The 22,412-nt window shown below is 37.6% G+C and overlaps 1 protein-coding gene across 5 annotated transcripts in view; it reads left to right on the plus strand.

The window, feature by feature from the left end:
• Window positions 1-22,412, plus strand: part of MRTFA (myocardin related transcription factor A) — a 198,371-nt gene that overhangs the window by 96,042 nt on the left and 79,917 nt on the right. Inside the window, exon 1 of one of the 5 annotated variants that reach the window (XM_038550461.1) lies at window positions 2,986-3,257. The exons of the other annotated variants lie outside the window; for them this stretch is intronic. Within the exon in view, the coding sequence (XP_038406389.1) occupies window positions 3,212-3,257 (46 nt within the window). The 5' untranslated portion in view covers window positions 2,986-3,211. Of the gene's footprint in view, window positions 1-2,985; window positions 3,258-22,412 lie in introns of those variants that run through there. 5 annotated transcript variants of the gene reach the window in all.

Raw genomic sequence — 22,412 nt, forward strand, 5'->3', positions numbered from 1 at the left:
GGGAAGGGTGAAGGGCCATGTATTGACAATTTTGAAGCTAAGGGATGAGCATACATAAGCAGCTTATTCCATACTTTCTACTCCTGTGTTTGAATGTTTCTATAATTTTTTTTAAAAAAAAGATGTTGCTATACACTGCGCAAGGAATTTGAAGGACTGGCTATAGGGATGAAAAAAGGATGGATTTGAGTAATAAATTATAAGATGTCTGGGGCGGGAGGGAGGAGTATGTAAGTTTGTGGTTTGGGACCTGAGTACTGTTACCTAAGATAGGGAAAATGGAAGCAATGTATCTTGAGGGGTTGGTGCAGGCTGGTATTGGGTGTTTGTTTTGGGGACATACTGAGTTTCAGATGGCCAAGTAGAGATGCACAGTAGGTAGCTTATAGGTAAAGTCAGAGCTAGATGTGGGTCAGAATGTGGGTAGTAGTTAACCCTAAGAAAGGATGAGATTGCCCAGGGGAGAATATGTAAAAAAATAGAAGGGGTGCCCCTGATAAGAGCAGAAAAAGAGAAAGAGCTAATTAGGATTCTGAGAGGAGAGGTCAGTGGGGGAAAGTACGGTTTTTAAGAAAATCAAGGAAATAGGAAGTTTTGAGAAGAGTATACAAACTATGACAAATCTAGTAGGAAGGTCAAGTAGGATAAGAACTTGTCTAGTTCCTCTTGATTAAGAACATTAAAGGCCTTTGGGGAACCTGGGGGTGGGGGGAAGCTTTGTGAATGTACTATATTGATATTCTGCAGTTATCAAGTCCCTTTAGTGTGGATTAGTAAAGCCTATAGCATATTTGTATTGATTAGAGAGTTATGATTAAAAACCAAAGAGCTTTTATTTAATTGGAAGTTAAGATCATTCATTACCTTTCATTCCCTTGGTGCCATTAACTTGAAAATCATGTTCACTTGTACAAAGAGCTTATCAGAGTTTACTTAGGTCTCTATGAACTTTTGCTAAGTGGCACAAAAAATAGTGGTACTGAGACTGTCGTAGGAGCTCAGACTTTTGAGTTGTAGAACCTGTCTTAAATACAGTTTCACAGTGAACCTGTTGCTGTGCTGATACTCTTCTGGGTAAATGCAAAATCTTAGCAGTAGACAAAGATTATGTTGCTTGTTTACTTTTTTAAAAAATTAATTTTTAAGATTACTATCTTAAAATTTGTTTTCCCTTTCTTTAGCTCTTTTTATCCCAAATTGCAGAGGAGATCATAGGAGTAGAATTGCCATGAAAAAGCCGTCAGATGCACTGTGATGTCCTTGCCACCACCACATGATGGTCATATCTCTGTAGGGCTGCAGTATTGAGAGTGGTAGCCTCTGGCACTCTATTTCAGCAAAGAGAGACATTTTGGCAGGAGGGACACAGCCCTCTGCCCTTCCTGCCATCCTCTGTGCAGGGATCATATAATTTGTATTTATTTTCCTGTTAGTACAGGACTGTGAGAACTTGTTTCATTAAAAAAACCCTCACACAGCAAAACTGTACAGCCCACATGGGGACAAAGGAATGATTCACCCTTCTCAGGATGCTTTTCTTTAGTTGCTAACCTCTGACCAGAGTACTCTGTAGTCTGAGAATTGAAATTTACCCATTTTTCCATAAGACAGTTGAGACTTTGGTTGCCAGAAGGGGCCAGTGAGAATGCTTCTGTCTTCCCAGAGCAGCATTTAGCCCACACTGGCTGCCACTCAGTTGCCTGTTGAGTCATTCCCACAGTTCTATATAGAGCTTTTCTGGCTTTTCTTTTAAACATGATGTTCTTGGAGTGAGAAAGAAAGGAAGTTTTTCTCTCCTCCACAAAATCTCCCCCATCCCAAATCTGCATTGCTTTCTTTTTTCTAATAGCAGAATATTGCCCTCAATCATTTTGAGATTGTTTTCTCTTGTAAGGTCTCTTAGTGCTTTCATTTATCATTGGGTTGACTCTGTAAGCATTTTGGCATTCGCTGGGCTGCCTTTGTAGCAGTAGGCTTTCAAGATAGAGGCTGCTACTTAACCAGAAAGATTGAGGAATTCTAGCTAATGATACCAAACATGGATTTCTAGTTTTCGGCTGTTTAAAAGTCAATCAGGTATGCTAAAAGGCATTTTAATATCTTATGATGATCAGTTAGTAAAAGGGACGATAAAGGGAGTGAATGAGTTTTTCACTTTAAATGAAATTGCTGTGATTTGAAAGGATTTTAGTTTTTGTTTTTGCAGTGGAAGGTAAAAAATGCCTGTGTTTGTTCGTATTCAAAAGAGCCTGCTCTGTGCTAGTGGAAAAAGAATTGAAGTTTCTTTATCAGGAAAGGGAAATTCTTATATATTTGAACTGTTGTCTCATGTTGTTCCGTACATCTAGCAAGATCATAGCGCATTTTAGAAAAGTCGAATAGCATCAGTAAACTGCCGGTTGACAGCCCACATGTCTCACATAGGAACAAGTTACGGCGTTCTTGTAGGGGATTGGCAGATCTGAAAGACAGATTACAGCTTTGAAATATATTCAGATGACTTTTTGAAACATATTTTAATTGGAGTCAGGGTGCAGAAATAGTTGTGCTTCTGTAGTTAAATATTCAACTTCCTTAGCCTGTTCTCTATAAATATCACAGATGAAAAAGCCCTTAGAACTCTTCGTCAGAAAACTAACTCAACATACATGTTCATCTGTATTCATGTCTGTTTGTATATGTGCCTAATTCCCAACCCCACCTCCCAGTAATAGGGCTGTTTGTTTCAAAAGATTGAGTTGTTTGAATTGTATTTAATCTGTTGCTCTAAGCTACATTAGCAGCAAAGTCCCTTTATACTACAGGTTTGGAACAAAACCTCATCTTCTCTTCCTGAAAAGAGGGGGAAAAAAAGCAGTTGATCTGTGTTCTGAAGGTCTCTTACTGTGTGTCCCCCCCCCCCCCCCCCCCCCCCCGCCCCAGCAAGGAGGAGGAGCTCACTCACTGTTCTAACCACACTTCATAGGTCTTAACTTGAGAGCCTTTTGGTTTCCTGTCGGCAGTAACTCAACTCTGTGCCATCTTGACTTGCCTGAAGGGTGGATAAATTGGTAACTGCGCTGAGAAGGGGAGTGAGTTCTCACAGTCTGATTTGAGCATAGGCATCAGATTGAATTTATGAAAGCTTCGGTAGCCTCTGAAGACAACATCTTCTGTGACTTTGAATTTTTTCATTGTATTTGTGGGCTGCTGTTTCTGAGAAGAATCCATCATGACTCTACTGGAACCTGAGATGTTAATGATGGCTGTGCAGTCTGGTAATTCTGTATTTCCTACAGATCCTATTTGCTACAGGTTTCTTTAATAAGGTTGGGTATATCTGTCCTAGGATTGGATAGAGATGGGATGAAGGTAGATGGGGGTAAACATAAATTGTCCAGTGAATGTACTGCATGTTCACGTCTTTATTGTAAAAAAAAATTAGTAGGGTTTTTTTTTTTTTTGTAGTTGCAAACTCTATCTAGTTATTCAGACATAGAGCTTTGCTTTAGATGTTTACTGACTTAAGACTGTTGAGTGAGGGGACAAAACATTTCCCTTTAGTTAAGAATTTTATTCTTTTCTGTAGCAGTGCTTTTAATGTAGGATAATTCAGTTTACTGTTTTATATATTACTGTCTTTAATCACTAATCCGCACTCTATTATTCTGTCTATGAAAGCATGTTTTAAAATTTTCCTTACATCTTTCTCGTTTGTGGTATAACCTTTCTGAATCATCTTTTGGTTCTTGGAAATGGTCATGATAACACGGAAGATTGAGACTCTGAGTTTTGAAGATGGGGACATTTGAGCAAGAAAGTAGTCAACAGAAAGAATGTAGGATTTTAAAAATTCTGTCTCTAAAAACAGTTTTTTTCAACCCAAAAGTGTCTTTTAAAAGTTTAAAGTTCCAGTTGGTTTTTAATGGTTTCCTTTACTTTTAGTGTTTTGAAACTTGTAAGTTAGATATCTAAAAATAGGGAATGTTCTTTTGTTATTTTTAGACTTCTGCTAAAATGTAGTCTGTATTTTCCTGTTTCAGAGCATATCTTGAGAGATTCATACAAGTGGCATTTGCAGACCTCTTCCCATCCACTGGCTTTTACTCATTAGAATGACATAGGCTCCTTGGTTTTGGCAGATACTGTGTCTGGCAGAATTGGTTTTACTGTCTCCTTGGGGAACACTTAGATAGTATGTTGAAAGACACAGATATCCATCTGAAGACAGAATCAGATGCTATCAGCTTAAGCTTTATGGACAGGGAAGGGCAAAGAGGAAAGATACTGCTACCATTTTGTTCTTTCTGGTTTTACAAATAAGACCATGATGAGTCATTTATTAGTTGAGTTCTTCTGTTCATATATGCTATACTTTTTAGGTTGCTGCCTTTCCTTTTCCTTCCCCCAGGTCTGTTGAACTCTGTGTTCAAACAAGATAGTATGCTTATCTGACAGTTTCCTACCTGTCTTTGATGAAATAGCTCCCAGTTAAACTGACTCGGGAGTTTGTTTTGTTTTATTTCCTTTCCCTTCTCTGTGCTCTAGTTGTCTGTTGTGTGTGGCAAGTGCATATTTTATCTTAGGGAGTGTAAGTTAGCATTTGAACTCTCTCTCCCTTCTTTGGTTGTTTTATTACATACAGATTATCTCAGTCCAGTAACTTCTCTCTCTCTCTCTCTCTCTCTTTTTTTTTTTTTTTTGTAACTTCTCTTAATAAAGGTTAAAAGATTATTTGCTTTCCCCTAAGGGGGGGGTCTCACTGGTTCCCAGCTGGATAAGGGAAAGAGACTTACTTGTCTTGCCTAAGAGCTGTTTTTCCTATGACATATGTTGGGCAGGGCTAGCCACCCCATCTGTTGGACCAACTACTTCATAAAACTTTCAAAGGATAATAGTATGTAAGCAAGTATGGATAAAATTGACAAAGGTGTTGGTAGAGGTAGAATGAAAGGCCTGCAGAGAATAAATAGCATGTATGTGTACCTCTTTCTTTTGCCTATGCTCATAAAAGAGAAACCGGGTATAGCAAACTGATTTTTCTAGTACTTATGGTTCCTAAATGCTCAAAATTTTTGTAAAGTTATTACCGTTCTCTTCTGAAGCCGTAGCCATTATGCTGGATTGCAACAGTAATATGACAGCTATATTTATGATAAGAAGTGAAAAGGTATCATTAAGAAACCTTGATAAACTAGAAGCCAATCATTATTTCTAAAAAGTCAAGACATTTTAGACTATGTGAGTGATAGATTATTCTAGCAGTACAATATTTGGATTTCCATGAATATATATTTATAGGTAAAACTACTGTTTCATGAGATTTTAAAAATAAACTTTTTTAGACAAGATTCAAGATGTAAAGTCTTTACCCTCTATTAAACATCAGGATACTGAATATTATAGCAAAGTTCCAGGGTACATTGTATATTTATTAACAGTTTTCATTTAATATTCAAAACTTGGGGAGATTTTTTTCGAGACATACTTGCATATAAAGAGCTTCATCCTCCTCACTGCTGATGGTGACTTACTGACTCTTTGAAATCCAGTTCAGATGCTGCCTTTCTGTGAACCTTCTCTGAATAGAGTCAGCTCTTCCTTCTCTGTTCATTCCTACAGCACTACCTTTACAATGTAGACTATCATTTTTACCTATCTCTTTAATTAGATGATTAGCTTCTCAAAGGGAATATATTCATCTGTTTATTGGCTCCTGACATTGGCACATTGTAGACACTCAGCTCAGTAACTTTTTTTTTTTTTTCAGTAAATGAAAAAAATTGGCTTGGCATAATACTTCCCCCAATAAATAGACATAAGGCTTTAAATCATGATTTTATCGAAAATTTTTTGAAATCTGTGTTGCATTAAGAAGTGAATCCTTCAGGGTACCTGGCTGGCTCAGTTGATGTAGCAGGCAACTCTTGATCTCCGGGTTGGGAGCTCGAGCCCCACATTGCGTGTGGAGATTACTTAAAAAACATAAAATCTTAGAAAAGAAAAGAATCCTCCAACGTAGCCAATCCATGCCGGAAGCAGGTGCTGTTGAAAGCCTGGGTTTCAAAATTGAAATTATTCCACATCTCAGGATGTGCGGTGTGCCCTATGTATTGTTAAATTTAAGTGTTCCGATCAAGCCACAATGAGAAGATTAAAACATCTGTCACCACTGTGGAAAACTATCTAGACAGTAATTAGAAAACTAATGATCTGAGATGGATATTTGGGATTTCTGAAGTTAAGAGTGTTGGGGCATGGCACTGACTGGTGTATTTTAGAACAGAGGAATGCTGGGGCTCAATTCTTGCCAGCTAGTTTGTAACACTTTGATCAGAGCCTTGTCTCTGCCTATATCCAGCCAGTGCAGTCTTCTTAGTTTTAGCTCTACAACAGTGGGACAGAGTTCCCTTGTAGAGAAAGGGTTTGAAGCAGTTCCTAGGTTTTTGTTGGTCCTTTGACATACACCTGATCTTGATGAGGCACAATGAGGGAGTCTGTTTTTTCTGTCTCTCTTTTGTGCACATATGTGTGCATACCTCCTGTGCCTCCCCCATACATTGCACCTGGATAAATCCCAATGCTCATCTGTGGATAGGTTATCTCTGGAAGGATCATAAGAAACTGGTAACAGTGACTACCTCAAGGCAGGGGGATGGAGAGCTAGAAGATTGGGATGGAAGAGTCTTTTTATGATTATGGAATGCCATACAAGTGTGAAAGGTATATAGAGTGTGTATTACAACAGTATATAGAGTACATAAACCTGTGGACATATGACCCAACCTAAGAAATGGAGCACAGTATGGACTGAAGTCAGCTTAGGGCCTTTTTTGATTTATCCCTTAAATCAAATAGAAAACTGTTTTGTTTTTAACTGTGTCTGCCTTTTGAATCTTTCATACCACATGCATACTCTCTATTTAAGAATATTAATTAATAATTGAAAAAGCATTCTTCAGTCCATTTACTCCCTCATCACTTGATGCTTATATACTTAATTCTTTTCTTTTAAAGATTTTATTCATTTATTTGAGAGAGTGCACACATGCAGAGGGGCACGAGCTGGGGGAAGGGCAGAAGGAAAGGGAGAGGGGCATGCAGACTTCTGAGCTCTACGTAGGGTTCCATCCCAGGAACCTGAGAACATGACCTGATCTGAAGTCAGATGCTTAACTAACTGAGCCACCCAGGCACCCCTACTTAATTCTTACATATTTCTTTAACTTCCAGTTCCCTGATCATTACAATTTGCCTCTGAATTGTATATTTTATAATAGTGCAGGTTAGAGAGAGGGGATTAAGAATTCATAAAAATAAGGTTGAAGGAAGATGGTGGGCAGATAACTTTTGCCCTTTTTGGTAATAGGTTAACTCCTATTAACAAGGAAGGGCCTCTTGTTTGGGTTCATGTCATTCGGATCTATAGAACAGTGAAAAACTTCAGAACTTTCAGCAATTTCTACCTTTTGGATCTCCTAATTATCTATTAGTGTGGGCTTTTAAAAAACATATTTTTGTTTATATTTAAAGAATTTTAGAGTTTGAGGAAACCTTAGGTGTTTTCTTGTCTTCTCCTTTATTTAAGATGAGGAAATTGATTCATTGAGGATAATTTATTTCCTGAAGTCACATAATTTATTAGTAGCAGAGATAGAAGGAGAATTCATTTCCTTACTCCCATGACAGTGCTCTTTCTGCTGTAACACACTTACAAAAAAACCATCGGAGACCTCTGATGTATGAGATATGTTTATAATTTTCCCCGGAGATCTTGGTTTTCCTTGGGTTTTTCCATTGCGGGTTTCTATCACTACTCAGGTTGACTCACCATTTTAAGAGGTGAGGATAAGAACTAGTGCCTGAGTGTCTAGCCCCTGCCCTTGAGGAGTGGAGTTAGATACTACAGGCCCTAATGGTTGTCTCCATCTGCCTTGCCTTCTCTGGCCTGGTTAATGATCTCATACCTTGATGGTGATCTCAGAAGACAGGTAGGCAGACAGACGGCTGTTGTCATCAGTATTCTGGATTACATCTTACTGCCTTTTCTCTGACTCATTGATTTATCTGGGATCCCCTTAGAGTTAGGACCCAGATGAAAGGAATTTGAATTTATCTGTCTCTATCCTTTTTTTCTCCCTTTTGTTTCCTTTTGCATGAGGCAGGCTGTCAAGACCATGAGCCATAGTTTTAGCTTTATTAAAATGGTGCCAAATGAAATAAAGATGAGTTTCATACATTCTTGTTTTTTTTGGAACTTTATTTTTATGATTACCACATTCATTGTTTTTGAAAGGGTTTTCTTTATAATAACAAGGAAAAATACCAAAAACCCTTGCTTTGCCATCAACAACAAAAATAACTTTCTCTGCCTTTCTCTCAACAAGCTAAAAGGGCATTATCAGAACTCCCGGTGACAGGGGTCTGCAGTACTCTTAATTTCCTGACAGTCACATGATGGTGTGGTGGCTATAGCACTTGAGTGTGTATAGAGGGCCTAGCAAAGAGGAATACATGGCAGTTACATAGCAAAAAAAACTTAGCTGTGAAATGTTTATAGTGTGTTAAAATTTTGAGGGGTTTATGTATATTCTTCTTTGATCTTTACAACTCTTTGAGGTATCTGTATCTTCACATTTTACAAAGTAAGAGACTGAGGGTCAGAGAGGCTTTGGGACACACAGTAGAGATGGAACCGATGTTCACATTCAGGTTTTTTCCTTAGCACTAGTTATGATATTTTCCATTTAAATTGAAAGTCAAATGAAAGTCCCTTCTCACTTAGAACCTTCTAATAGTTATCATTCATGGGAAAAGCCCAAGTCCTTGTACTACCTACAGAGTCCTACATGATCTGCCCCAGCTCTGTAACTCTCAGCTTGCATGTCCTCCTCTTCCCTGGCTTGATCTGTCCCCGCCTTAACACTCTCTTTGCTGTGCTTGCATACCTTAGGGAACCTTCTGTTTCAGGGCTTTTGTACTTGATGATATCCCTTCTCCTTGGGGCACTTTTTGTGGGTAGCGTCATGGCTTACTTCCTCACTGCCTTCAGGTCTTTTGTTGGGATGTCACTTATTTGGGCCTTCTTCCCTGACTGCCCTATAAGATCTTGCTTTTATTTTTCTTCATACTATTTATCATCTGACAGAAGACATGCTTTGTTTGTAGGTTCATTTATTGTTTGCCTCTGTTTCTCCCAACTAGAATGTAAATACCTCAAAATGGGGGATATTTCTTTTGTGTTCTGTTGTGTTTCCAATGCCTATAAGAGCACCTGACACATAATAAGCACTTAAAATAATTCTTTTTTTTTTAATAATTCTTAAATAAAGTTTCTGGTTTATCAACCAGAAAAATTGGAAGATGTTTTTGGCAAATGTGTTAAGACCATGTCTTTCAGCTATTTTGTATGGTATGCATTGTGCTAACTAGTGCAGTGGTTTTCAAAGGGTGGTATGGGAAACCCCTAGGTGTCCTGGAGACCTGAAAAGTAAGTACAAGATGAAGACTTCTTATATATTTATACTAAAATACTACTTACCTTTTCTACTGTTATCCTTTCATGAGTGTGCACTGGCGTTTACCAGAGCTGTGTGATGTATGGTATCTCAACAGATTGAATGCAGTATATATGACAATTCAGCTTTTAGTGAATTATATCTTATTTTTTTTAATTTTTTAAAATTTATTCATGATAGGCACACAGTGAGAGAGAGAGAGGCAGAGACACAGGCAGAGGGAGAAGCAGGCTCCATGCACCGGGAGCCTGACGTGGGATTCGATCCTGGATCTCCAGGATCGCGCCCTGGGCCAAAGGCAGGCGCCAAACCGCTGCGCCACCCAGGGATCCCCTGAATTATATCTTAGAGAGATTTGTAAAAATGGTAAAACCATAGTATAGTACTGTTTTTACTACTTGTTTTTTGTTTTGGAAAATAACCATATTTTTCATAGAAATGTATTAGCATGCAGTAAGTTTATTGTTATTTTTTAAAGAAATACTGGATATTTTGGGGTGCCTGGCCAGCTCCGTCCATTAAACATCCAACTTTTGATTTTGGCTCAGGTCATGATCTCAGGATCCTGGGATCAAACTTTGTGTTGAGCTCTGTGCTCAGCATGGAGTCTGCTTGTCCTTCTCTCTTTGCTCTTCCCCCACTGTGTGTCTCATAAATAAACAAACAAATAAATAAATACATAAATTCTTTCAAAACATTTGTGAAGAGGGACACCTGGAGGTCATGATCCCAGGGTCCTGGGATCGAGTCCTTCAGGGAGCCTGCTTCTCCCTCTGCCTATGTCTCTGCCTATCTCTGTGTGCCTCTTGAATAAATAAATAATTAAAATCTTTTTTAAAAAATTGTGAAGAAATAATAAATATTTAAGATTCTCACAGTTTTAATTTCTTATCTGAAATATCTTGATGGGTATAACACACATAAGCAGCAAAAGCATTTGAGGTTCTCAGTAACTATAAGAGATACAGGAATTGTGACATTGGGGGTTGAGGAGAGTAGATATAGTGTTTAAGCCACCACTGAGCCACCCAGGCATCCCATAAACTTTTTTAAACTTTTTTAAAAATAGGTTTCTTCTCTAACCTTGAAATACTTCTGAGAATTTGTTCTAAGGAAATTATAAAGGAAATGCAAGATTTATATATAAGGATGCTTATAGCAGTATTATTTATAGTAGTAGTAGTAAAACAAACAGAAACCTAAATTTTAACAGTAGATTGGTGAAATAACTTACAGTGCATTCATCTGGTTGGATACTAATGTAGTCGTGAGATTATTTGAAGATGTGGGAAACTGTTTACTATTTATCCCTTTAATCCTTAAAAAATGGATGGTAAGGGGCACCTGGGTGGCTCAATTGCTTAATAAGCATCTGCCTTTGGCTCAGGTCATGCTCCCAGGGTCCTGGGGTCAATCCCTGCATTGGGCTCCCTGTTCAGCTGATTACCTGCTTCTCCCTCTCCCTCTTCCTGCCACTTCCCCTGCTTGTGCTCTCTTTCTCTCTCTCTCAAATAAATAAAAAAAAAAATTTTTTTAAAAGGATGTAAGAATATATATCTGAATATATATTCGTAGCTGAATATTAATAGCTGTTGCTGGGTAGCAGGATTTTGCAAGGGTTTTTTTTCTTTAAGTTTTTCTGTATGTCTCTGATTTTCTATCGTAAACATACATTTCTGTTGTATTCAGATAAAAGCCATATTTAATTTTGTCTGTGTGTGTACCTGTAAGTACAGTTAATTTTAAGAGGGAGAAAATGGCTGGAAGTGTAGTCTTGGATTCAGAGCTAGAACTGTTGATTTGGGACCAGTCAGAAAACTTCACTGACCGACCAAACAATGCATGATAAGGAGGCACTCCATCCCATTAAGCTGTTCTTTCTGACCAGTCTAGTTTGTATAAATCCCTTTTATATTTTTTGCCTTTGTTTCTATTTTGTAAGATTTATTGAAATTTATCTTTGCAGTGTTTGTATTAGGCCATGTTCTTGGCAGAGCTATAGATCCTTCCTTTGCACACTTAACTACTCTCAATTTGCGGAACCTTTCAGAAGTTTTTATAAACCAAAAACACACTAAGTTATTTTTTTTTGTTTTTGATAGAGTTCTCTTAGGCATAAAATAATGGCGTAGGCGTAAAATATTTTAATTATTTGAAAGTACATTTTCCTTATGGATTTTGTTCTTTGACCTTGGGGTATGAGTAAAATCTTCTTGACAATATCTGCTCTTTATCAGAAAGGTAAAACTCATATTGCCTTATCTTTATCTTGTAAATGTAGGACCTTGAGCCCTTATGCTGAAGAATTAAAATGTTAATTACATTGACCTTGACCTTGATTTTGTGAACTGTTATCTTAGTATATTCTCTTGACAATCAGATTATATTTCTCAAATCAGTGCTGTAAGACTTATTTATAAAATATTTGGTTGTGTAGAAAGTATTGAAAACTTTTGATGTTAACATTACTTAGGCTGCCCAAACAGAAACTGTGACCTCATTCTTCCAACACCTTGTTACTCGAAGTATGTTCCAAGGACCATCAACATCTGCATCATCTGGGAGCTTGTTAGGAATGCACGTCTCAGGCACCCCGGGTGGCTCGGTGGTTTAGCCCTGCCTTCAGCCCAGGGCCTGATCCTGGAGACCCAGGGTCAAGTCTCATGTCGGGCTCCCTGCATGGAGCCTGCTTCTCCCTCCTCCTGTGTCTCTGCCTCTCTCTCTGTTTCTCATGAGTAAATAAATAAAATCTTAAAAAAAAAAAAAAAAAAAAAAGGAATGCATGTCTCAGGTCCCCCTCTCACAGAGTCCAAATTTTCATTTGGACAGGGTCTTCAGGTACATGTTAAAGTTGAGAATATTGTTCCAACAGACATTTTTATTCACTTTGTTTTTGAGGTGAACAGGTGAAATAAAGAGGACTTGTTGGGGTATTTCCTGGATGGGAAGCACTGCTCAAAGTGATAAAAATGGGAAGATAAGAATGCACTGGTTGGAAGAATTATATGATGTCTAATTAGTGTGGAAGCATTGGATAAAATAGGAAACCAAAAAAAAAAAAAAAAAGAGAGAGAGAAGAAAACTTGCTCCTTGTACAGTATTTTCCATTTGAGAAATGTTCGCAATTTGATACCTTCTTGGCCATTTTTCTTGACTTTGGGGAGAAAGAACAAAGGTTTCTTCTTGGCATTCAGAATGTTTACCTGAAAAGGGATCTTGGAGATGATCCTTCATTTTACAGATGAGCGAACTGGGAGCTAGGAGTGTTAAGTGACTTTCCCAAGATCACATAGCTTGGACTCCCCATGTTCTGACTCTCAAAGCACTTCTCTTTATACCTCCTGTGCTATCCCTCTATTTTGCTGAATGCTATATTGTTAGTTGTTTCTGTTGTTTGTTGAAACCATACTGAACAGTTAAGAGAATATATACAGTAGCCTCACAGCATTGTGGGAAAATGGTGGGGGCTTACTCTCTCTTTTTCTTTCTGTGTGAAATCATGAGTAGCTTCAGAAACAGATGTTACTTACTGTCTGAAAGTTAAACTGCTTCTTCTCTGAACCAGGGCACCCTGCTGCATAGGCCTGTGCTCACTGAAGTGGGAAGGCGCAGGGGTGAGGGGGAAGGTGTGGGAATCTTCCCTCTGCTGAGATGGGAGTGGTTTTGAGTGTTTGAAGTAGTGTCATTTTTCTTTATATCCCTCATTTACATAAAAGTGTATAAATCAGGAAAAGAAACCTTTCAACAAAGGAATACTGAAAGGGACTGGCAATCTGTGTTAACCCCTTCCCCCAAAATTGGCCCTTATTTCATGGCATAGACAAAATTTACTTGAAATGGGTCATAGGCCTTAATGTGATAGCTAAAAGACACAAAAAGTATGAACTATAAAAGAAAAAATTGTGAATTGATTTCATCGTTTAAATACTTCTTTGTCCACTTTGTATATTGTTGAAAATTAAAAGACAAGCTGTAGAATGGGAAAAAATGTTTATAATATGTGTGTCTGACAAAAGACTTGTATCTAAAATATATAAAGAACTCTTAGAACTCAGATAATAAGACAAGCCAATGAAAAAAATGGGAAAAGACTTGGTCAGACACTTAAAAAAATATGCAAAAGGCCAATAAGCACTTGGAAAGATGCTCTACATCATTGGCCATCAGAGAAATGCAAATTAAAACCCACAAGACACCACTACCCACCCACTATAATAATTAAAATTAAAAAGACTTACAATACCAGGTCTTGAAAAGGCTACAGAGCAATGGAAATTCATACACTGCTGGTGAAATGTAAAATGGCATTTCTTACAAAGTTAAACATATTTACTACATGACCCAGCAGTCCTAATTCTAAGTCTTTACTCGAGAAATGGAAACATACTCCTATTTACACATGAACATTGATAGCAGATTTATGCTTAATGATTCCAAACTGAAAAGAGCATAGATGTCCATCAACAGGTGAATGGATAAATTGTGGTATATCCATAAACTGGAAAATTACTAGCAATAAAAATAAACTGATATATTTAAAAACATGGACGAATTTCAAAAACATGCTGAATGTAAGAAGCTAGACTCAAATGAGTACATACTGAACTATACCATTTATATAATATTCTTAAAAATGCAGACTGTTGAATACTATTCAGTAATAATCATTCATACATACATACATACATACATACATACATAAAACACACTGGATGACTCTACAGAGAGTTATGCTAAGTGCAAAAAGCAATCACGAAAGGTTACATACTATATGATTCCATTTATAAGACATTTTTGAGATGATAAAATTATGGGTATAGAGGACAGATTGATGGTTGTCAGGGGCTAAAGACCAGGTGACGCTGGGAGGAAAGTAGATGTGGTTATAAAGGTCAACATGAGGAATCCTTGTAGTGATGGAAATGTTCTGTATCTTGACTCTGTCAATGTCAGTATCCTGGATGTAATGTTCCAGTATAGTTTTGCAAGATGTTATCATTGGGGGAAACTGGGTAAAGGATACATGGGATCTCTCTGTATTTTCTGTGACTGCATATGAATCTAAATTACCTCAACATAAACTTACCTGAGAAATATAGACAGTTTGATAGCTTTTCAAAAAATTAAATATAGAGTTACCCTGTGACCCGGCACTTCTATTCCTAGGTGGATACTCAAGAAAATAAAAAATAGGGGATCCCTGAGTGACTCAGCGGTTTGGCGCCTGGAGTCCCGGAATCGAGTCCTGTGTTGGGCTCCCGGCATGGAGCCTGCTTCTCTCTCTGCCTGTGTCTCTGCCTCTCTTTCTCTGTGTCTAAAATAAATAAATAAATAGATAAATAGATAAATAGATAAATAAATCTTTAAAAAATCAAAAACATTTATCCACACAAAAACTTGTACACAGATACTCATAGCAATTAGCCAAATAAATAAATAAATAAATAAATAAATAAATAAATAAATCTTAAAAAAATCTAAAACATTTATCCGCACAAAACCTTGTACACAGATACTCATAGCAGTGTTAGCCAAATATGGAAACAACACAAATGTCCATTAGTCGATAAATGGATAAACAGAACGTGCTAGACCTTTCCAGTGGAATGCTACTCAGTCATTAAAAAAAAAAATGAAGTACAGATAAAGTCTATAAAATGTATGAACATTGAAAACATTATGCAAAGTGAAAGAAGGTAGATACAGAAGGCCACATATTGTAAAATTGCACTTATATGAAATATCCAGAATAAGCAAATCTAGAAACAGAAAATAGACCATTTGTTGTCAGGGCCTGGTGTTGCGAGGATGAGATGGGGATGGAATTTGACTGCTCATGGATATGGGATTTTGAGGAGGAGGGTAATGAAAATGTTCTAGAATTAGATAGTGACAGTTGCACACCTTTGAGAATGTACTAAAAACTGGATTATGCACTTTGAGTGAATTGAATGGTATGTGAATTATATCTCAATAAAAAAATTGTTTAAGAAAAAAATGCAGGTTTCTCTGGAGTAACAGCAGATTAGTTGTTGCCTGGGAACGAAAGTAGAGAAGTTAACTGCAAAGGGGCGTATAAGAGAACTTTAGGGAATGAAAATGATGTAGATCTTTATTGTCATAGTAGTTATGCAAGAGTTATGCAAGTATATGCATTTGTCAAAATGCATTGAACTGCATGCTTAAAATGGATGAAGTTTATTATATCTAAATTAAACTAAAATTGATTTTTAAAACTTAGAAAATTATCTCTAATTATTGTAAGCTTAAAGTGATCTATAGCTTATCTCTTATTAATATAAGGCTAACAACTGTTACAAAAATTAATCCAAGGACTGACTTCTTCTATTGCTAATTTCTCTCACGTTTTTCCATCTAGTCAATTTACAGAGTAAAATTAGATTGATTAGTTTCAGACTCTGTTCTTGTGCTTTTGAACTAGCATGATTCTGTTGTACTTCTTTTCAGAACTATGAGTGGGTGTAATTGTTCTAATTTTTGTTAAGTTTATGGAACATTCTTTTGGTTTGTACTGCTATTTTCCTTTTATGTGCAACAGAAGAATGTTCCATTGGGTATAACATAGCAGGTTGATTGCCTCTCACCTCTACTCTGGAGTACCCAGAGCTAATTTGGGCACCAGGAGACTGGAGTTAAAATCACTTTTGAAGGGAGGGGGGCAGCTGGGTGGCTCAGTGGTTGAGCATCTGCCTTTGACTCAGGTCATGATCCCAGGGTCCTGGGATTGAGTTCCCTGCAGGGAGCCTGCTTCTCTCTCTGCCTATGTCTCTGCCTCTCTATCTGTGTCTCCCATGAATAAATAAATAAAATCTTTTTAAAAAAATCACTCTTAAAGGAAGTACGCAAAAGGAGAAAAGATGGTAGCGCTGCTAGATAATGCTAAAAACAAAAACAACTGTGTGAACTTCTTCCTACCTATACTATCTCTGTTCCCCAGCCCCTGATCTCTTGCTAGGAAATGTGCTGTATTACACAAAACCCTTCAAAGGAACAATTCTGGGAGATAATTTCCTTCTTTTTTCTTTTCTTTTCTTTTCTTTTCTTTTCTTTTCTTTTCTTTTCTTTTCTTTTCTTTTCTTTTCTTTTCTTTTCTTTTCTTTTCTTTCTTTTCTTTTCTTTTCTTTCTTTCTTTCTTTCTTTCTTTCTTTCTTTCTTTCTTTCTTTCTTCTTTCTTTCTTTCTTTCTTTCTTTCTTTCTTTCTTTCTTTCTTTCTTTCTTTCTTTTTTTTTTTTTTTTAAGATTTTTATTTATTCATGAGAGACACACAGAGAGTGGGAGAGAGGGGGGCAGGCAGAAACACAGGCAGAGGGAGAATCAGGCTCCATGCAGGGAGCCTGGTGGGGACTCAATCCCCGGTCTCCACGATCAAGCCCTGGGCTGAAGGCGCTGAAGGCGGCGCTAAACTGCTGAGCCCCCCGGGCTGCCCTGGGAGATCAAAAACCAGCTTTGTAGGTGGGTTCTGAATTTTCTCTCTGAGGTTTCCTTCCCCTGTCCTCACTCAGTTCTTGGGACTGGCAATACCTAACCTGAGGTAGAGTGTTTCCCATTTTAAACTCTGCCCTATAGGTGGAAAAGTCTTCTGTTATTTCCCTTAAGCATAGCTAAGATAGCTATATATATATAAATATATATATATATTTAAATTCCAGTACAGTTAACATACAGTGTTATATTAGCTTCAGGTGTATGTCATAGTGATTCAGCAATTCTGTACATTAATCAGTGCTCATCACAAAAAAAGTATATTCTTCATCTTCTTCACCTATTTCACCATCTCCTTGCCAGCCTCCCCTTTGGTAACTACTAGCTCTCTATTTTTAAGAGTCTGGTTTTTTTTTTTTTTTGTCTCTTTTTTTCCTTTATTTTGTTTATTAAATTCCATATATGAGTGAAATCATATGGTATTTGTCTTTCTCTGACTGATATATTTCACTTAGCATTATGCCCTCTAGATCTAATCATGATGTTGCAAATGGCAAGGTTTTGTTCTTTTTTTACAGCTAATAGTCTGTTGTATATATGTATACCACATCTTTTTTTAAATTTTTTTTTTATTATTTATTTATGATAGTCACACACAGAGAGAGAGAGAGGCAGAGACATAGGCAGAGGGAGAAGCAGGCTCCATGTACCGGGAGCCCGATGTGGGATTCGATCCCGGGTCTCCAGGATCGCGCCCTGGGCCAAAGGCAGACGCTAAACTGCTGCGCCACCCAGGGATCCCGTATACCATATCTTCTTTATCCATTCATCTATCAGTGGGCATGGGTTGCTTCCATAATTTGGCTATTTTTAAATACTGCAACAAATATAGGGGTTCATAAATTTTTTAGAATTAGTGTTTTTGTATTCTTTGGGTATATACCCAGTAGTGTAAATACTGGATCATAGTGTAATCCTATTTTTAATTTTTTGAGGACCCTCCATACTATTTTCCATGGTGGGTGCACCAATTTGTAGTCCCACCAACAGTGCATGAGGGTTCCTTTTCCTCCACATTCTCGCCAACATTTGTTACTTCTTTTCTTTTGATTTTAACCATTCTGACAGGTGTGAGATCTTCTTGTGGTTTTGATTTGCATTTTCCTGATGATTAGTGATATTGAGCATCTTTTCATGCAGCTATTGGCCATCTGTATGTTGTCTTTGGAGAAATGTTTGCTCATTCTTTTTGCCCATTTTTAATAGGATTATTTGGGTGCTGACTATTATAAGTTTTTTACATATTTTAGACACCTAACTTCTCATTGGAGACGTCATTTGCAAATATCTTCTCCCACTCAGCAGGTTGTCTTTTAGATTTGTTGTTTATTTTTTTATGCAGAAGCTTTTTATTTTGATGTAGTCCCAATAATTTATTTCTCCTTTTGTTTCTCTTGCCTAAGGAAACATGTCTAGAAAAATGTTGCTACAGCTGGTGTCAGAGAAATTACTACCTGTGCTCTCTTCTAGGATTTTTGTAGTTTCAGGTCTCACAATTAGATTTTTAATCCATTTGGGTTTATTTTTGTGTGTGGTTTTATTTTTATTATGTGTGTGTGTGTGTGTGTGTGTGTGGTTTTAGAAAGTAGTCCAGTTTGATCTTTTTGCATGTAGCTGTCCAGTTTTCCCAACACTATTGTGGAAGAGACCATCTTTTCCCTATTGGATATTCTTTTCTTTTTTTCTCCCTCAAACCAACAGTGGCCCAGGGCCCTGTCGAGGCTTTATTCGATACCACTCCCATTGCATATGCTTGCCTCCTTTGTCAAAGATTAATTGATGATGTAGTTGTAGATTTATTTCTGGGCTCTGTATTCTATTCCATTGATCTATATGTCTATTTTTGTGCCACTACCATACTATTTTAGTTACTGCAGCTCTGTAGCCTATCTTAAAACATTGTGGGATGCCTGGGTGGCTCAGTGATTGAGCATCTGCCTTTCGCTCAGGGTGTAATCCCATGATTCCAGGGTCCCGGGATTGAGTCCCGCGTTGGGCTCCCTGCATGGAGCCTTCTTCTCCCTCTGCCTCTGCCTCTCTCTCTGTGTCTCTTACGAATAAATAAATAAAATTTATTTTAAAATAAAAAGAAAAAAGGAAAAAGAAAATCTGAGATTAGAAAAAAAAAAAGAAAATCTGAGATTGTGATACCTCCAGTTTTATTTTTCTTTTTCAAGATGTCTTTGGCTATTCAGGGTCTTTTGTAGTTCCATACAAATTTTAGGATTATTCTAGTTCTATGAAAAATGTTGGTATTTTGATAAGGATTGCATTAGATCTGTAGATTGCTTTGAGTAGAATGGGCATTTTAATATTTTTTCCCTAATCCATGAGCATGGAATATCTTTGCATTTGTGTCATCTTTAGTTTCTTTCATCAGTATTTTGTAATTTTCAGAGTCGAGATCTTTAACCTCCTTGATCAAGTTTATTCCAGCATATTTTGCTATTTTTGATGTAGGTATAAATGAAATTGTTTCCTTAGTTTCTCTTTCTGCTACATCATTATCAGTGTCTAGAAATGCAACAGATTTCTGTATATTGATTTTATAGTTTGCAGTCTTATTGAATTCATTTATCAATTCTAATAGTTTTTTTTGATGGAGTCTTTAGGGTTTCTCTACGTAGTAACATGTCATCTGTAAACAGTGAAAGTTTTACTTTTTTCTTAACCAATTTGGATGCCTTTTATTTCTTTTTCTTGTCTGATTACTGTGAGACAGCCTTATATGTTAAAAACAAACCATTAAAAACTAGTAGAGACCAAACAGGAAAATTCAAAGATAAACAAAGCTCAAAACATAAGAAACATATTTCTAGAGTATGGAATTCTAAGTGGATTTTGTGAGAATTCCAACAAAAATATAAAAATATATTTAAAATGACATACTAGTAGCCAGCACTCAAATAGGATTTACCATGTGCCACGGTGTTCCAGCTTCCTTATATATATACGAATTCTTTTAATGTTTGCAACAACTATATGGGATGGATGCTCTTACTATCCCATTTTACAGATGTTGAAATTGAGGGGCAAAGTGGATTAAGAAACATGGTCAGTACCACACACCTGGTAAATGGTAGAACTTAGATTGTACCTAGGTAGTCTGGCTTTAGAAACTGTGCTCTTTACCACTACATTGTATTGCTTTCCATGTGAATTTCAAATCCTTTTATCCTCCAAATGTATATAGTACCTCCTGACAGCCTACTCAACTTGTCTAAGTTCTTTTGTCCTGTTCATTCAGTACATTGCCTATCTATATTTTTCCCCCTTCTCTTCCTGCCTTATCCCTCTCCCCAGAATACTGTGACATAACCATTAAAAACAACAGGGGGCAGCCCCCTGTGGCTCAGCCGTTTAGCCGTTTAGCGCTGCCTTCAGCCCAGGGTGCGATCCTGGAGACCCAGGATTGAGTCCCACGTTGGGCTCACTGCTTGGAGCCTTCTTCTCCCTCTGCCTGTGTCTCTGCCTCTCTCTCTCTCTCTCTCTCTCTCTCTCTCTCTCTCTCTCTCTCTCTCTCTCTCTCTGTGTCTCTCATGAATAAATAAAATCTTAAAAAAACCCCAAAACAACCACAGGGCAGCCCGGGTGGCTCAGTGGTTTAGTGCCGCCTTCCACCCAGGGCATGATCCTGGAGACCAGGGATCGGGTCCCACGTCGGGCTCCCTGAATGGATCCTGCTTCTCCCTCTGCCTGTGTCTCTGCCGCCCCCGCCCCTCCTGCTTCTCCCTCTGCCTGTGTCTCTGCCCCCCTCTCTCTCTTTCTCTCTCTGTCTGTATCTCTCATGAATAAATAAAATCTTTTTAAAAAAAGGCCTTTAACCTCTTTGTCTTTTATAATACTTGTTATTTTTAAAGATTTTTATTTATTTATTTGAGAGCGCGCACAAGCAGGGGGAGGAGAGGGAGCAGCAGATTCCCCACTCAGCAGTGAGCCAGAATATGGAGCTCCATCCCAGGACCCTGAGATCATGACCTGAGCTAAAGGCAGATACTTAACTGACTGAGCCAGTCAGGTGCCCCTGTAATACTTGTATTAAATTCTGATGTCCTAGACTTCCTTTCTGCATAGGGACCTTTTCTCTATACTTAACCCTATTTAGAAAGTTTCTGTGCTTTTAACAGTTTAGTCTTCTACCTGTTCATGAAGATTAGAAAGGATGCTATTTTGAATTACAATGTAGTGAGATTTCTGACTTCTACATTCATGGCCAAAAAATGAGTGTCATATGTTTGAAACTAAGCAAAACCTCTGGAGTGTCTTGCCATAAATGTGCATTAGAAATTTTTTCCGATGTAGCAAATAGTTTCTGTGGGTAGGAAGTAAATTTAAACCTGTATATCTTTAGAGTAGGAACATTTTCCATGTGAAGGTCCTTGCTGGCTCTGTTAAGAAAAAGATCCCTTGCCTCCTCCTCCCTTTCCTGCTGAGCTCTGTAGTACAGAGCTTTTAGAAATTCTTAAAAGCTGAGTTTTATATCTGCTGAAGTTTAGTTCATGAGATGTTTGCAAATAATCTATTAGCTTTATCCTGAAGATCCCCCCTTGCAGTTAGGCTTTTGGTCAACTGACTTAGTGTTTCTAAATTTATGTTTAATCCCAACTAAGGGATTCTGCCTACCTCCTTAATACCCTCTCCTACCACCACCAGTCTTTTCCTTTTGGCTTTCCTGTGTTTTATCTACCTTTGTTTCCTACTCTCCCTCCTTTTTCCCACCTGCTTTATTATCCTATCATCCACAGGTCTCAGAGAATGTCCTGCCCACCGCCCCCCCCCCCCCCTCAGGTTATTTTCATTCTTTCTCATTCTTTCTTCATGCACTTATACTTGGAGATTATATGTTTACATTTGTTCAATGTGTATTTCCCTCACTAGATTATAAGCTCTATGAAGGCATGTTTCTGCCTGTTTTGGTTTTGTTTTTAATTTTTTTTATTCATTGAAATGATCTCTATACTTCACTGGGGCTCAAACTCATGACTCCAAGATCAGGTGTCGCATGCTCCTCTGACTAAGCCAGCCTGGCGCCCCTGTCTGTCACTGTTAATTTTGTTTTACTGTTTTATATCCAGCATCTGTTTAGCTTGATATATAAAAGGTGCTGAATAAATGTATGTTAATGAATGAATGAATGATGTGAACATGAAATATTGGAGAGACTGGGAAGAAGAAAACCACTCCTGGAACATTTCAGTATTCAGGTCCTCCAACCTTGTTTCTTGAAGAATAAATACAAACCATCCTGCTAAGGACAGCCTTCTGATTCCTTCATAAAATGTAGAGCACGTGGGTTTTTTTGTACCAGCTTTCCCTCTCCCTCATTCATTTTGAGAAAAGTCATTCTCAATTTTTGTGAAATGTAAAGTTATATAAACTATGGAGTATTTATATCCCTATTACCAGGTATAC

The sequence above is a fragment of the Canis lupus genome, chromosome 10 (assembly GCF_011100685.1).
Source record: "Canis lupus familiaris isolate Mischka breed German Shepherd chromosome 10, alternate assembly UU_Cfam_GSD_1.0, whole genome shotgun sequence".
Taxonomy (NCBI): Eukaryota; Metazoa; Chordata; class Mammalia; order Carnivora; family Canidae; genus Canis; species Canis lupus.